The 16307-nt window shown below is 38.2% G+C and overlaps 1 protein-coding gene across 12 annotated transcripts in view; it reads left to right on the top strand.

Moving 5' to 3' along the window:
- Positions 1-16307, top strand: part of LOC129775055 (solute carrier family 22 member 21) — a 119396-nt gene that overhangs the window by 16082 nt on the left and 87007 nt on the right. For 4 of the 12 annotated variants that reach the window (XM_055779253.1, XM_055779249.1, XM_055779252.1 and 1 more), the window contains exon 2: positions 14209-14845. In XM_055779253.1, coding sequence (XP_055635228.1) covers positions 14518-14845 — 328 coding nt within the window. In that variant the 5' untranslated portion in view covers positions 14209-14517. Of the gene's footprint in view, positions 1-8275; positions 8701-11404; positions 14846-16307 lie in introns of those variants that run through there. The other 8 variants (XM_055779246.1, XM_055779248.1, XM_055779247.1 and 5 more) reach the window with 8 other exon arrangements.

Raw genomic sequence — 16307 nt, 5'->3', positions numbered from 1 at the left:
CTCTGCGTCAGAAATAGACGGTAGCTTCTCTGTTCCTACTTTTTAATGCAAATCGCTGTATCTCGGATTATTCAGCGCTTCCTTTGGAATTCATTTGGTCGCTAACGCTCTTTCTCTCAATGAACGGTGTCTAGCTTTACCAACGTGATTTGCATCAGTTGTGAACAGATGAGAGCAGACGACACGGATGTCGTGATTAGCATGTGACGTCCAAGATTAAATAATGATTGCAGTTTGCACTCGTTTTTTTTCTCTCTACACTTTCCACCATCCGGCTTTTCCATCATCTCTCGGAAGCTCCTTAAAATTGTATGCAATTGCTCCGATCAACCCATGTGCACCGATATTCTCGTTATAATTAAACCTCATCATATGCAGGCAAACGCTAGTGCGCATGTGGGGATACGACGTCGTACCGAAAACTAATTGAAAATCACGCGACTTTTCGTGATGGAATTGGTTGTTTGTTGTTTTGCACACTTGCCCGACAGAATGAGCGCCTTCGCAAATGACTATCGGTCATAACCTAGCCTAACTTTTACTGTTGCTGCACTGAAAGTGACGCGAAAGGAGAATAAGTCGTCTCAATTAAAGCTGTCTTCGGTGCAATTAAACAAATGGGTCACACTACAGCGTGTGTTTGTTTATTGTTGTGGAGGCATGGAAGATGCTGTGCCTCGTCTTCGTGAGTAGGAATAAACATAGTTTGTTTTTTTAATACTATGAAATACAATTTAGACAATCGGTGTCAGTTATATGTCAGTTTTGTCTGTCTTCTGATAAACCGGCACTAATTCTCTAAATCACGGATCATTAATCGGATAACAACACTAAAGGGTGGTAACTCTAACCATAAACGGACATCACACTCAAGTCATTTTGAATAATTTGGATTCAATTAGAAGGTCAAATGATGAATCGAACTTAAATTGGAAATGTTTAGATTCATGCCCTGAAAATTCACAAACTCCTTTTTGAACATGTGAACTATTGAAATTTTTTTTCCACCGTGCTAGTAACTACTATTAAACCGATTTTGTGAACTATCGACATCTGTTGAGTATCCTATCCTATTGAATATTCTACAAGCGTTGACTCGTTTACATCGATAAACGCAAACAATGATTTATATGAGCAATCAGAAATGACGGTGGTGCGGAGATTCGAGACGGGACGGAAAGCGTCCCGGAGGTGTCTACGAAGCGCCGGACTTAGTGGAAATACAACGCAAATAAATCATTTGTCATCCGAAGTATTCATTCTCTCTTGCAGGTTGTGTCGATTTGCACAGGCCGAACCGTTGAGAGGAACAACCGGTCGGAACCAACCGAAAGTGTGACGGATGAATTGCGAGAGAATAACGCGCCGGTAGCAGGCTTAGCCGCATCCTGACTCAATTAATCAATTGATGAGCAGATGATACATTGAAAACCGCTTTCGAGTAATATGTCTAGTTAACGAATTAGGTAAACATAGTCTGTGGAGAGTTGCAGCCACTGTCGCTTGGAGTTCGAATATGTACTGAATGATTAGTGTTGTTTACACGGTTCTTGACGTAAAGAGAACCGTATGGTGTTTTACGAGCAGCGAATGTTGACAGCTGAAATGTTTTTCAGGGTAGTGCTCAATATTATTGGGTGGAAAGATGAAAGTGTTCCATACTGTTTGCAATTGAATTCACTGACCCCGCTGATACATTAAGTTTATTAGGAATGGTGGGAAATGTAGAATGATCATTCTGTGTAGATCAGGTATTCTCAAATAATTTTGGATAAGAGACTCCTTTTCCAGAATGATTCAATACCACAGACCCCTATAGGCAAATTTGTTTAATGATTTTATCATTATCTTATTCTTATAAAATACTTATCAATTCAAGAACTTTGCAATTGTGAGTAAACTTGACATTCAGGAAATATCAAGTGTAACTAATAATTATTAATACAAATTACAACAATAATACTTTCAACTAAAATGTTAGTCATTCTTATAACAAGTTGATTCACGTAACACAACTTATACAGTATCTTGAAAGTTTCAAACAAGAACTTGTGTTAATAATTAGGGATAGATTTTTAGACCTTGTTGGCCTCCAAAATCAGTTTTCGTTTATGTCGACCCCTGAAAAACCGACAATCGACCCCAAGGGGATATCGACCACTTTCAGAATCCCTGGTGTAGATCCTAATGCAATACAGTAACGAATGCTTTTTCGTTGCCTAATAATGGGTGAGCAAAATTGCATCTCACGATTCATATAACTTTTGATACAATGAAATCTTGAGTTAAAACCCCGTATAGTACTTACACAACACCTAGTGTCGACGATTTCAATTCATCCTTTATTACGTGGTAGTATTGCTCTGGAGTAGAGTTGCCAACTATTGATTCTCAAAAATCAGGAAGATAAAGATAATTGGTTGTCCGGAACGTTCGTGTAGTTTTGTTCCACAATCTTTCGCCATTTTTCACGCAGCTCAAAAATTCTATCTTCCCAGAACATGTCCGCTTTCTTGTCGAAAACTGTTCAAGGTATTTTCTATGCTGGTCATAGAGTCGAAAAGAAAATTTTGCAAGGTGCTACAGTATGTTTATCCATCCCCAGTGAAAAATTAGATTTCTTTCAAAAAACCCACCAGAAAATTAAAACACGATTAATTGTTGTTCAGTTTGTTATCATTTATGTAAAAACAAAAGCAATTCATGCGAGTATTAAATAAAGAAAAATATGATGTTAAGTTAAAAAATTAAAAAAATTACTCAAAAAAAGTATATCCACCCTTCTGGCTCACATAGTTCTAGTACTTCGTGTGGCCACTTTTGGCTTCATTAACTGTTCGGCACCACCGTGGCATCGACTCAACAAGCTTATCAGTTGTTTCCGGGGTGATTTTGTCCCATTCAATAGAGATTACCTGCCGCAATTGCAGGATGATTGTAGGTTTTTGCTCCTGGAGCCTAATTTTCAAAATTGATCAGAAATGATCGATCGGATTAAGGTCGAGAGACTGTGCTGGCCACTATTATAACCTTGATAAGCTTTTCCTTGAACCACTGCGGAACCAGCTTCGAGGTGTGCTTCGGATCTCTGTCTTGTTGGAACGTGCATCTGCGCCCCAGGTTTTGTGCAGACGCTGGTTTTCGTATAAAAATGTCCAAATAAACCTCATTGGTCATGATTCCATCGATGAACTTAAGTCCTCCAACGCTGGATGTAGCCATACATCTCTACACCATGACTATACCTGCAGAAAAAAAAAATCAAAGTCATGTTGGTTGAAAAATTAATGCTGGTAAAGTAACTCACCACCGCCATTCTCGACTGCAGGCAAACACTCCTTTTTCAAACTTCCACCGGTTCGTCAACATTTTACCATCAGACCCAAATAATATTACTTTCGTCTCGTCTGACCAAATCATCTTATTCCAGTCATCATTTGTCCATGAAATGTGGTTCTGGGTCCACATCAATCTTTTTTTTAAATATTTTTTGCGAGTAACCATGGCTTCTTACGTGCTACTCTGCCCTTAAGACCTTTCTCATGAAGACGATTCCGTACGGATTGTGATATCAGTTGAATGGAAAATTCGCTTTCAATCTGTTTCGCAATTTTCGGAGCTGATAGCCCTCGTTCCAGCTCTGCCTTCTTCACGATAGCTCTGTCAATTCAGCCAGTTGTTTCTGAAGGACGATCGCTTAGCTGGTGAGATAAAACCACGCTTTTTGTACATCTGCACAATCCTAGCAACCGTGAAGCTGAACAATCTCGGTAAGTTTTGTGATGTTCATTAATCAAATTTCGGATGCTGATTGAAATTTGTGCTTTTCTGGACATGTTGCGACAAATCACTTCCAATTTTGGACACGAAACTGAAATTTTGAGCACGAAAACTTCAAGAGCACTAAATGACAGCTAGACACAATGTTTACATTCGAGAATAAACTTTTTACTTTGCGATAAACTTTTTTTTGTGTAATTTTTTACCCTTTTTCATAATTCATCACATGAAATGTCAAGAAAAGAAATAAACGTCTTATTTATTTATTTATTATTATTTATATTAATTATTTCATTTAATTTCAAAAGGCCACTTTAACAAGTTACATAAGCTGAATATTTATTTATTTTTCAAACCAGTGTGGACTAGAAATGCTACCCAAATATTATGGTGACGGTACAAATGTAGGTTCTAGTATTTCTTCTGAGTCCACTCGTTGTGATATTATGTCAATAATAAATAGAATCATGGCAGAGTTCCAACGTTCTTTTAAGATTTTCATATTGATTAACATGCAACGTGCCTCATATGGAGGAAAATGATATGTAGACCAGCCTAGTTTACGAAGTGCAAATAATGAAAATTGTTTTTGTACAGATTCAATTCTTCTTCGTGTGATGTTATGAAGGGGCACCCTAAAATACTACAGTATTCGAGAATTGATCTGGTATATGTAACGTACAATGTTTTCATTGTGTACGGATCCTGGAAATGGTAGATAAAGCGTTTGATGAAGCTCTATGGATGATTGTATTATAATGTTTGTTTTTGTTGAGCGTCTTTAAAAAAAACCGTGTTGCTTACGCGTAATTCGTGTCTTTAGTTGTTGAAAAAGTCGTTGGTTTATTATGGCTTCAAAGAGTTTTGGAATGCAAGGAATAATTGTTAATCCACGATAACTTCTTACATCGGATCTATTAACAGATTTGAAGATTGATACAAGAAAGGAGTTTTTCCATATTTTTTGGAACCTTTCTGATTCCAATAACTTCTTGAAAAGCCATAAAAGTGGATTAGTTAATTCATATGACATTTTTTTTTATAAAAACCGGTGGAATTCTGTCAGGACCTGGCCCTTTCGAGACGTCAAAATTATTTAATGCGTCAACAATTTCATAGTAAGTTAGTTGGCTGACGCAAACGTCACATGAAAGTTCTGGAAGGAATACAAAAAAATCAGGATCTCGGTTCTCCTCAGATGTTTCAATATAAACTTCTTGAAAAAATGTTGCAAAGAGGTTGGTTTCGAGAAGGTGCATGCATGATGGAGAACCATTGATTTTTCATTTTGTTTTTATGTAATTGAAGAAGCTTTCCCGGTTAAACTTTATGTGGTACTCTGTTTTTGAGTTGTCGTCTTCAATGTTCAGATAATTTTTTACATTAGCGTCAGATTTGCATTTCTTATAAATTTAATGTGCCTTCTGTTTTTTATTTTTTAGATTCTTTAAGTTTCGATTAAACAAAATCGGATATTTTGTGTTTATGTTTCTTATTTTTCATGTTTTTGGTATCTCCTTCTCTATAATTTCATTAATCATCGAGTAAAAAGTCGTCACTGCTACTTCAATGTTTTCCGCACTTCTAAATGAATCCTGCTAATTTGGTAAAGTTAAGCTTATACCTAATTGATTGGTAATTTGCTTCAGTGTAATCAGAGACTTCCTCGAATTAATATTCAAATGGTTTTTGGATGTTCTCTATAAATATAGAATATTCGATAGCTGTGTGGAAAGCTTCATTTTTCCAAAGCAGAGTTAGTCACACAGAACTCTTCGGTTATATTTGTCAACAAGAAATCCAAGAAGCAATATAAACCTTGTTTATTTGATTCAATCCATGACTATTTTATTGAATACAATTTACAGAGTCTTCAGTAGTCTATTATTATTACCAACAACTGGAATCAAATCAATAAATTCATTGTCAAAATCAGTGATAAAGTCCGCATTTCGTTGGTTGATATATTGATATATAGATTTACTGAATTAATTTAAAATTAAAATTAATAGCAATGAGGACTCCTCCTCCCAATTTTTTTATGGGATTTGTGGAGATTACGGTCATTTCTGAAGACATCAAAACAATTTCCGAATCTCAACTTGTCTCTGTTGCCAGAATTATCGAGAAAGAAAGCACAGAATATTAATTTGGATTTCTTTCATTTTAAGTGAACTTTTCATACTATTGAAATTATGACAGTATATCAAAAATTCAACAGCATTTAGTTGTTGAGGCGAGGAAGTTGGTTCATTATCTACTACCTGGTATGACGATGCTTCCAAATTGTTAAAACTTACTACTGCTCCTTGGTGTGAAGCTGACAGTTCATTATCTTCTGGGACCAGGGATGAAAACACCTCCTCCTGAGCAGATGTCATGTCTTGCCTTACGCCAGGATGCGGGTTCGTCAAGTAGCAGTTGATGGACTTATAAAAATATTTTTTTCCTACTGGTGCACCTTTAACCTTTTAGCGTATTATTTAAAACGTCACACATCAAATGATTTTACTACTCTGCTGAGCGTTCTAGAACCTATGTTATGCAATTACACCACGAGTGAGACTCGATGTTGTACGCGAAGGGGTTAATTTTTATCCTGGCAATGAAAGGGATGTAAGGCAATTTCAACCGAGAACTGATTTTTCTGGATTTTTTGGTTGACTGAGGAAACGGGTTCCTACACCCAAAATTATTTTTTAGCACATGTTATGGCATCTCGATTTATTACATTTAATGAGCCTGAAATTAACAGAAAATGCTCTCCAATACTAGTATATCATTTGTATAATATATATGTTATTTCAATATAAGATCAATTTGATCGAGCAAAACAGGCAACATATTACAAGTAAGCTTTACGTATAGTTTGCCAAGCACACGGCCTAGATCCAGATGGACATAGATCTCCTTCATGTTTTCCGTTTTACTCTTAGAAAACATTTCCCAGTTTCATTTTATGATGAGGTATAATATTATCACGTATTTAACACATTAAGGACCGCGCGTTTTGGGGCAAACTTGAACGCTTCATTTGTTCGGATTCCACGAATGAGATCGTTTCTTTCGATGTGGTTGAGACGAAAGCGAGTCATCGGTAGGCCTTGTTAGATTCTTGGAAAACCAAGGATTGAACCTTCAAGTGTAGAAAATACGGGTTATTTCGTGATCCATCCGTAACAGTTGGAACGCGAAACACGAGAAAACTCGTGAGTGGTCCGCAATGTGTTAAGCAACAGCTCCTGTAGCTATGTGGATAGCGTGGTCGTGTTAAACAGTCTTGTATTCCATCTGGCCTTGGTTCGATTCCCGTTGTTCCTTTTTTTTGTACAATCCCAAAAGAGATGAAAAAAGAAAGACGAAAGAAATGTCTGCTCCTATGCATACAAACATTTTAAAGCTTTTGAGACAGGTGATTTTATTTGTTCATTTAACATTCCAGGACACGAAAAGGCATTGATTCAGCCGAAGATTAAATGTTTTCTGGCAACGCTAGTTTGGGTATAGAAGTGGAAATTAATGTTCTCGTAGCAAGAAAAACTCACATGAAATTAAACGTACTCTATATGGTTGTTATTTACTGATATTCGGGGCGTTTTGTTGCGTGATAATCGGGTCGGTTCTGGATTTACTTGACAGGGAAATATAACAAAGTGTTTAGTATTGATGCGTTTCAAATTTTAGTACGTCATTCTGAATTACTTTCAGATCTTAATCTTCCATAATCTTCATACTTACACAATTTTTTACCTCTTCGTAAGAATGGAAGTGTGGCTTAGCAAGTCCATCCGTCGACTATCAGAGCAAATGTTAGTCGGAAGAGGCGATATCTGGAGAATATGGCGAAAATGATTTTTTTAACCGGTAGGTTACAACTGATTGCAACACGAAATTGGAAATTAATTTTGATGATTTGTAAACGTTGCGTGTAACGGTGTTTAACCCTTTCTCTACAGCAGTGTGCTCCGTCGAAGTGCTACCGCTGTACGGAGCACTGAGGTCGGAGGTCGTCGCGCGGATGTAGAGAAAGGGTTAACACGTCGAACCTCGCATCGGATCCTAGGGGCCAACGTTGAGCTTTTTGGTAGGAAAGCGCTGACTGACTGGGACTAATATATATATAAAAAATAAATCACCCTGTATATTCCTTGGTCTCAAAACAAAGTCCGTTGTTGCACAATATTTATTTGCATATAGAATTTTAAAAAAAACTAAAACACTGCAAAAGTAAACACAGGACCCCTTCTAGGCGAAAAACCAGCCACACCTCACCAAGCTGGGCGAGGGTGCGCAGCGACAGAAAAAAAACAGCATGTCAAAAGCACCTCTCTTGGCGTATCGTAAAATCACAAAACACGATGCGCTTCGATTTGGTGCGCTTAGGCGCGAGCAGTACATGTTTACTGATTGCTGTATTCGGCGGATACTACAACACAGCTGCTACTGCAAAAATCGTGCATCGCCGCGGAATCTACACGTTAGTATCGTTACGGTCGGCCATCGCGATGGATGGGTTGGGTAATCTCGCGTGACAAGTTTGGTGGAATGAAATCTGTGAATCTGTTGTGACTTTTCGGGAAGAAAACTGCACCGCAACCGGTTCCCTTTCTGTTCCTTCAGATGTGCGTTTGTGCGTAACAATTGGCTTGCATTTTGAAGCAAATTCGACCTGATGCTGCGGCAAGTGTGCATGATGCTCGGGCTGATGAAGACATTTATTGTTTGATGGTCGTGCATAGCGCAGCTAATTGGATCGGAATCTTGATAATATGCGTCGTGATCGTGAGTGCAGCTGGCGGAATCCCGCGCAAATTATCATACCACAATTACAGGCGGGGAGGAAGGAAAAATGCGCGAGTCGCGCGCCTTGGGTTGAGATCGAATCGATAAGATATCGATGAATTGAGATGTGTGTTTTGAGTAGGTTAAATAGGTTTGCCTTATCTCGTCAGAATCAACATTAATTAATTCGAAGATTTAATTATTATTTGTGCCATTCATAGGTTTGCAACGTTCCGTTTAATTGTAGACAAAACTGTGCAATATGTGGTGTTTATCGAGTTACAGCGAATGAATTCTAATGTGGATTGTACAGAAGCATAGTTTTGAATTTAATAATGTTATTTGGGTTCATTTGCATCCAGGTATGGATTAATGTTTGTCGTTTTTGAGTTGCGTCTGGAATAGCCCATCGTCTTCATGACGCACAATGGATTAAGATCAGAGGTGGATCTTCCTGTAGACACTTCCGAGTACCGTTCAGTATGTGATATTAGATCCCGTTTTGTTGAAATACCACACTCGGATCCGGTCCGTATTGCTCTATAACCCACGGATCTAAGAATTCTGGAATCAATATTGGGTCCATCTTTTACTATTTGAAGCTACCAATCCAAATACCATAACACGTTTTTCTCAGAATCTAGCGGATCGATGTGGCTGTAATTGACATGCAAAAATGTTGAAACGAATTGTCTAAATTGTAGCGTTGTCGAAGTAGTTTTAGTTGAAGCGAAGCGACTGAGAGAAGAGTCGATATTCATTTTTCATCTTCGAAGATTTCGGGCCCTGATCCAGAGTAACACAGCATACTGAGATTGCGATCAACGTCACTTATACTTGTTGCAAGGGTTCGTTGTTTGTTTGGTTTTGAGAGGCTTCAAGCTTTGAAGATCGCCGCTTGCTTATTTTAGACGGCGAAACCGGAGAAGCGCAAATTGGACAAATCAAAACGTAGGATTTCGCGCAACAGAAAATCAAACAGAACGCACACTTTATTGCACAGTCCCGTAATCGTATTCGAAGAGCAAGTGGCAGAGCATAGATCGCTTGTGCCAATCTACCAATCAGAACATGGGATTTTCGTTCAGACAATGCTTGACATTTTTTCATTTGTGCGAAGTAAGTTTCATAAAATATATAATTTTCTTCATTTTGATACATTGTTATGAAGTGCCAGAAATTCTGAAAATGAGTGAGCAAGAAGCACTCGAAATTGGGTAGCTTTTGCGAAACGATCGATTTCCCGTTTTTCAATTTGCACCTCCAATATATTCTCAAAAGACATAATCCTACGTCAAAAAATGGATAATCAACTTATATCCGATACAGGGGGTTAAATACTCAATATGACTGTAGTTGTCTTGCACATTGCACTTCTTCCACATTACGAATAGCGAAAAAACTTCGACAGATACGAGGAAAATAACGGTAACGGAGACGCGGAAAATCTAAAGGGTGGAACGCTAAAAATTTGGTCAAACTAAATTTAGAGCACACTAGATTTGTTATTATACAAATGATCGAACTTTTTATTTACTATGCTGTGTATTATGGTTTTATATTCGATTAACCTTCCGATTTCTCAAAAGTAAAATGTTGGGCTTCACGTTTCACACTTTCATCTGATTTGTATTGCTGTTGTGTCCATCATATTTGATGTTGAACGTAATTTAGCTATTAATTATTTCTAGTTTCCTACTGTTTTATGAGTGTTCCGCAGCGGATGCAAACTTTATCAACAATATAGTGTACGCGCTATTTCTAGGGGTATTTTGTTTATCATCTCCATTGAGTGTCACTGTAACCTTGTATGTTGCTCCTTTCTTGGCTCTTCGCACTTCGTTTGTGATACAGCTTGAATCATCTAGAATCCGGAATCACAAAACCAGTCGTAGCCTGGAATTGGTTAAAAGTACACAAATTGTTTTACATCAAAATACAGATAATTCTTTGTTCTTTTCAGAAAACATATTGGAACGGATTTTGCGTTAGGTTTTAGCGTTATTATCGTGCGTTTTTTTTCGGATACCCTCCATCAAAGTTTGTATTCTCCGTTGGCCAACTTCAGCGTCAAGATTATTCCACGATCTCTTCATATCTGCGGCGTCCCGAGTCACTTTGGCATCCTTCTTCAATTTCCGCTTGACAGTTGTCCAATATTGACGCGGGACTACGTATAATCGGAACTAAGGGGGGTAAAATGAAAACGGCACATGAAGGAAAAAATGAAAGATTTCGAATGCTTATAACTCGAACATTTCTCAATAGATCGGAAATATGTTTGCATCAATTGATTGGAAATATTTCTACGCATCTATGTTATTTTTCGTGAGATAAACAATTGAATAACTGGTAAATGTCAAACGTTATCTAAACACCATAACTGCCACGTTTTTAATGTTTCGATTTACGGATTCTCCAACACAGACTTCAAGACCAAGCAGCCTGGGGAAATCGACATTACAAATACATGCAACTAGGGGGTACTTTTGTTCCCACCTAAGTGTATTTCCCTAACACATGCTTCAAAAGCAAGGCGCCTGAGGAAATCGGCATTGCAAATACATGTAAGTTGAGAGAACTTTTGTTCCCACCGAAATGCGTTCCCCAACACAGATTTCACAACCGAGGAGCCTGGGGTAATTTGTATTGCAAATGAGGTGCTTAGAATGCAAGGGGTGTAAGTGACTTGATCGATTTCTCTTCATCAACTTTTTCTTTAGTTAATAACTCAATTGCAAAAACGTTCCAATTTAAGTTTGGTATAGAATCTGATAGGTGAGGTTCTGACCTATCTTACACATTGACAAATACAGCTGGGAATGTATTTGAGGCTAAGCTATGACCAAAAGAGAGAGTCGATGTAGAGAAATCGATCAAATCACTAACACCCCTTTCATTCTAAGCACCTCAAAATATGCAAGTTGGGGGCGTTTTCGACCCCCAAAATGTGTCATTTCGGCATCCCGAAATGTGTTTTTCTAACACGGACTTCAAATCCAACTGTCGTCATTTCAGATACTAGAGGCGAATGAACTTTCAAGTCTGAAGCCTCTATAGTATGAAAAGTAGTTGAAGTTGTTGATTCATGCAAGCCGGGGATACTTCTGTACCCGCATGTTTTTCTCACTTTTTTGCAAACTGCCTACAAAAGCAGGTACGAACACAGCGGTTCGGCTCGGTTATTCAAGATGGTTTTGGAATATGCCTTCATATCTTCTGCTGAATGAATTTCTACGTATACCGTTCGATGATTAGGCAAAAAGCTGTCATCAAATTTACTTGTTACGAAGAACATAATCTATTAGGATGCATGAATTGGTGTTACATTGCATTTGTTCAAATTCTTTACTTACAAAGCAAATATGTTGAATTGATTTGAATTCGAAAATTGTTTCATTCAATCAATAATTTAATCAATACAAACAAATGATTACTAAGCCAACGCGACGCATCCTCTGTTCCATCCGAACAACAACTGCATTACTTTTGCAAAACAAATCGGGTCAACGTGGAATTTCTACCATCGAAATATACAGGTTTTCCTAACAATTTGCTGTTAAATAATTTCAGATACGCCTACTACATCCGTTGCTATAAAATGAACAGTGATTCCGGAGTCTAACTGAATCAAACCTTATTCTTGACATTTCTGATGGAACGGTTAGTATTACGCAGGTCACTCCTCTTCTGGTGGCTGCGGTGTTCTGGTTTCGGTTATTTCATGATTCTGGTTGTCTAACAGTCGTCAGACGTTTCCCGAATACTTTATCAAGGTTTGCCATAGTTAATTAGGCAGTTTTAGAATTTATATAATCCAAAAAAGAGTATGACCAGCAGAAATTTTATGGAAAAGAGAACCATTTTTTTGACGTAGGACTACGTATTTCATTTCTCATTTCTCCAAAGTTTACCTTCCAAATTGCCATAGTCAACCACACCTTCTCTCGATTCATTAACGGACCAAAAGCATACTTAAGCGATATTCTGGTGGTGAAACGCTCAAAGCAAACACAAAACATTCTTCGCGAGGACACCGACTGGACAACATCGTTGCTGGACAAGCTGGATGGCGAGGGATCGAGTGCCTTTCTGAAGGGAATGAGTGTGGAGGTGTAATGCTGGAAGAGTAAAGTTTTCCAAGGGCCTTTTTCAAGGCTAGAGACGAATGAACTTTGAAGTCTCTATAATTAATTATCTTACTTTATCTCACTTCAAACGCATTCAGTATGTTTCGAACTGTGAGGGAGCGCAGAAGGGCCGATTTTTACGTCGGGATCGTTAAACTTCTCCCTTAGGCCAGAAGGGAATCCATCGGGAGGAGAAGAGAAAACGACCAAGAGAGTACCAACCTCGAAAATTGGTTCCGTTTGATGCATCGGAACAGTCGCCACACACACATACACGCGCACAACTCTTTTCGTTTGGTAGTTATCGAGTTAGCATCAATCACTGGCGGGCATCGAGCATCGAGAAGAACCCGGCAAGATGTCATCGTTGTTGAAAAAAACAAATCTGACAGTTCCCCTTGTAATTCAAAATTACATTCAAGCAAAAGAGTTTAATGTTAATGTTTTCTCTTCATATAATACTGTGACCAAATACATTTTGTTTTGTGATTTTTCAATCAAGTGCAGTTAACAGGAAAGCTTCTGAAGATTATTCTTCCCCATCAGTAGAATATTTTCGTATCCAATATTGGATGCATAAAATGAATAACGGGGAATGTTTCGCATCGCGAAAAGCATATAATTTTCCAGCGATTATTTGCTTTTTATTCATATAATGCTGCGATAAAATACATTTCGTTTTGTGATTATTCAATCAAATGCAATTAACAGGAAAGCGTCTGAAGATTATTTTTCTCCATCATTGGAATATTTTCGTATCCAATATTGGATGCATAAAACCTTGTGCCTCCAACGTAACACTCTCGTTTTCGAATTCCCCCAAATATTCAGATATTCCCCCATACAACAGATATAACCCACTTCCTGTTTTTGAATTTAGGACAGTATTAGATACTTTCTGTACTGATTTCCTTTATCATAACTGTTTAGAAAAGTATCAGTTGGATAGCAACAATCATCAGAGCACCATAAAGCAGTGATTAGGTTTTTTATCCCGCTGCGTCGTAATTGTATTGAGTCTACTGGACAGAAGATAACACAATCAGCTCCCGTTCATTCGAAATTATGCCATCCGGTTCGCTTATCGTGTGTGATGGATTATTTTGCAGCATAATCAAACTGATAACATAATTTTGCATGTTGACACACACACAGGCAATAATAAATTGGCACCCATGAACAGCTAGCAGAGATTGAGCAGAATTAGATACAACTGTACAGACCGAAGATAAGTGTATAGTTATCTAAAACAATTAGCTGTTACACCAGCGATCGACGGCGATTCTAAAGGTTGAATGTTCGGAATAACAAACTCATAGCTGCAAAAGTTAAATCGTAAAAACAATGTATTCATATCGCGATAGTTCCTGCGGCTAGCCAGTCCGATTGTATCCGATTGTAAATAATTTTGCATATAATTAGAACGGCAATTATCTCCAATCAGACGCGTTTGGCGACATACGGATATCGGCCGGCTTCGTGGAAGATAGTGACGACTGGTTTGAATTCCTAACAGGTATCGATGGATCCGAAGTGGTAATTTTTAATGCTTTATTATCAACCAAATCTCGGACTGTGTGTGCGACGGTGCAGTGAGCGGTTGGATCCCCTATCCGACCGGGTCAATCTGGGCTTGTGTTTTGATTGAACAACATCGCGTTGGAGCGTTGGGAGGCGTGAAATATCATTGCGATTGTGCGTACGTTTCAGCAGAAGTGAAACATTTGTGTGAGGAAGATTTGGAATCACTGTGCAGTGCGTGTATCCGTGTTTTGCGAAAATAAATTGGTGAATAGTTCGAAACCTAACGGTCGATCGGTGCGCTATGTCAAACAGGTGGTCACCATCAGGAGCTGGTGGCCAACGGCCAGCCAGCAAAGAGTGTGGTGTTGAGTTTGAAATGGCCGTTCTGTTGGATGAATCAGCTTCCACATCATCATCGCCAGTTCGGATCGTCAGTGCCAGAACTAGGGGAAATGGTGTCGACGATGCTGACAGCGATGATAATGACGACAGTGGTCCCCATCATTGCCGTCAGCAACATAATGATCACACTTCCGGTGACAATTCAGACCGTGACAGCGACAACGAGGAACGGATTATAATTCTCGACGAGCGGCCTCAGCGGTGCAAGCGAAATGGAAATTCGAAAGGTGAGTCGCAAAACATGGTGTTTTTATTGATATTCAGATTTTAAGGGGCCGTGACTAAAAGTAGAGGTCGTAGCTCTTCTATTCACCATCATTTGATATGTTCTGAACGTTGATTCGATGTTAGTGTTCAATTGTGCCATTGTCGCATTGCGAAAGAGTATCCTATGTTAATATGATAGTACTGTTTTTCAAGAGTATTTTGATCAGTCTGACATTTTACGTGACCTAATTCTAACGGACAAACCAAAAATTATCCAATCTCCTATGGGTCACTCTGGTTATATTTTGAACTTTGGGGGTCGTGAGTGCCTTTAGGGGCTATTTAACATCAGAATGTTTCACGTTTTAGACCTATGGGAGCATTTCTACCAAAAACACAAGAGTTATACCGTTTCGAATCATATTTCGGACACTTTGTTCTAATATCTTGAATGCACTGCTGCACTGCTGATATAACTATAAAATTAATATCACGATTGGTTCTTTAGAGTAATCCCTTGGTTTCACTATCTTTTCACATGAGAACTACATTTGAATTATAACATAATCGGCAAAAACCTGACAACACTACTCATTATCGTTTGTGTTTGACGTTTGCTTAGCTTGAGCACGTAAAATTTACCCGTTCATAAATATTCAAATTTCTCCCGTGTTTCATTAGTTCTCATCATCGTTAACAGTTTACTGTGATTGCTTGGTGAGTGTTTCGCAGTTGATTATAAAATATAATCAAGTGTAATGTAATTTTAGTCCAAAAAATTACAGAATAAAGTGTCCGAAATTTGAATTCAATCTGTCCGAAATTTGATTTGGTGTTCGAAGTTTGATTCTTATTCGCTTCATTTGAAAAGCATTTTATTCGATGATTTTTTTATGTTTTCAATCAAAAAGGTACCAAAGCAGAAAGTTTAAAAGCATATTGAACTAATTTATTGAAAATAATACAAATGAAACACAAATTTCTGCATTACTCGAGAACTAATCAAGTAATTGAATCGAAATTTGGCATGTGGAGATTTTAGGGTGCAATAAATGATTCTATGGTGGTTAGATACTCTTCCCCCCGTGCCATACAAATGAAACACAAATTTCTGCATTACTCGAGAATCAATCAAGCAAACGAAACCAAATTAGGTATATGGAGGTTTTAGGGTGCAATATTTTTTTTCACGGTGGTTAGACACTCCACCCCCTCTCTAAGGGGGAGCTGCCATACAAATGAAAGAAAAATTTCTGCATGACTCGAAAACTAATCAAGAAAATACCAAATTTGGCATGCGAAGGTTTTAGGAACACAAAACATTTCTATGGCGAATAAACACTCCTCCCGTCGCTCTGGGGAGAGGGGCTACCATACTAATGAAGCATACATTTCCGCATAATTCAAGAACTAATCAAGCACACGGAACTAAATTTGGCCTTAGAAACATTTCTAAGGTGGTTCGACACTCCTTCTCCCTCT

Source organism: Toxorhynchites rutilus, chromosome 3 (assembly GCF_029784135.1).
Source record: "Toxorhynchites rutilus septentrionalis strain SRP chromosome 3, ASM2978413v1, whole genome shotgun sequence".
Taxonomy (NCBI): Eukaryota; Metazoa; Arthropoda; class Insecta; order Diptera; family Culicidae; genus Toxorhynchites; species Toxorhynchites rutilus.
Note: the sequence above shows the minus strand (reverse complement) of the source record. Positions and strands in the feature narration are given on the sequence as shown.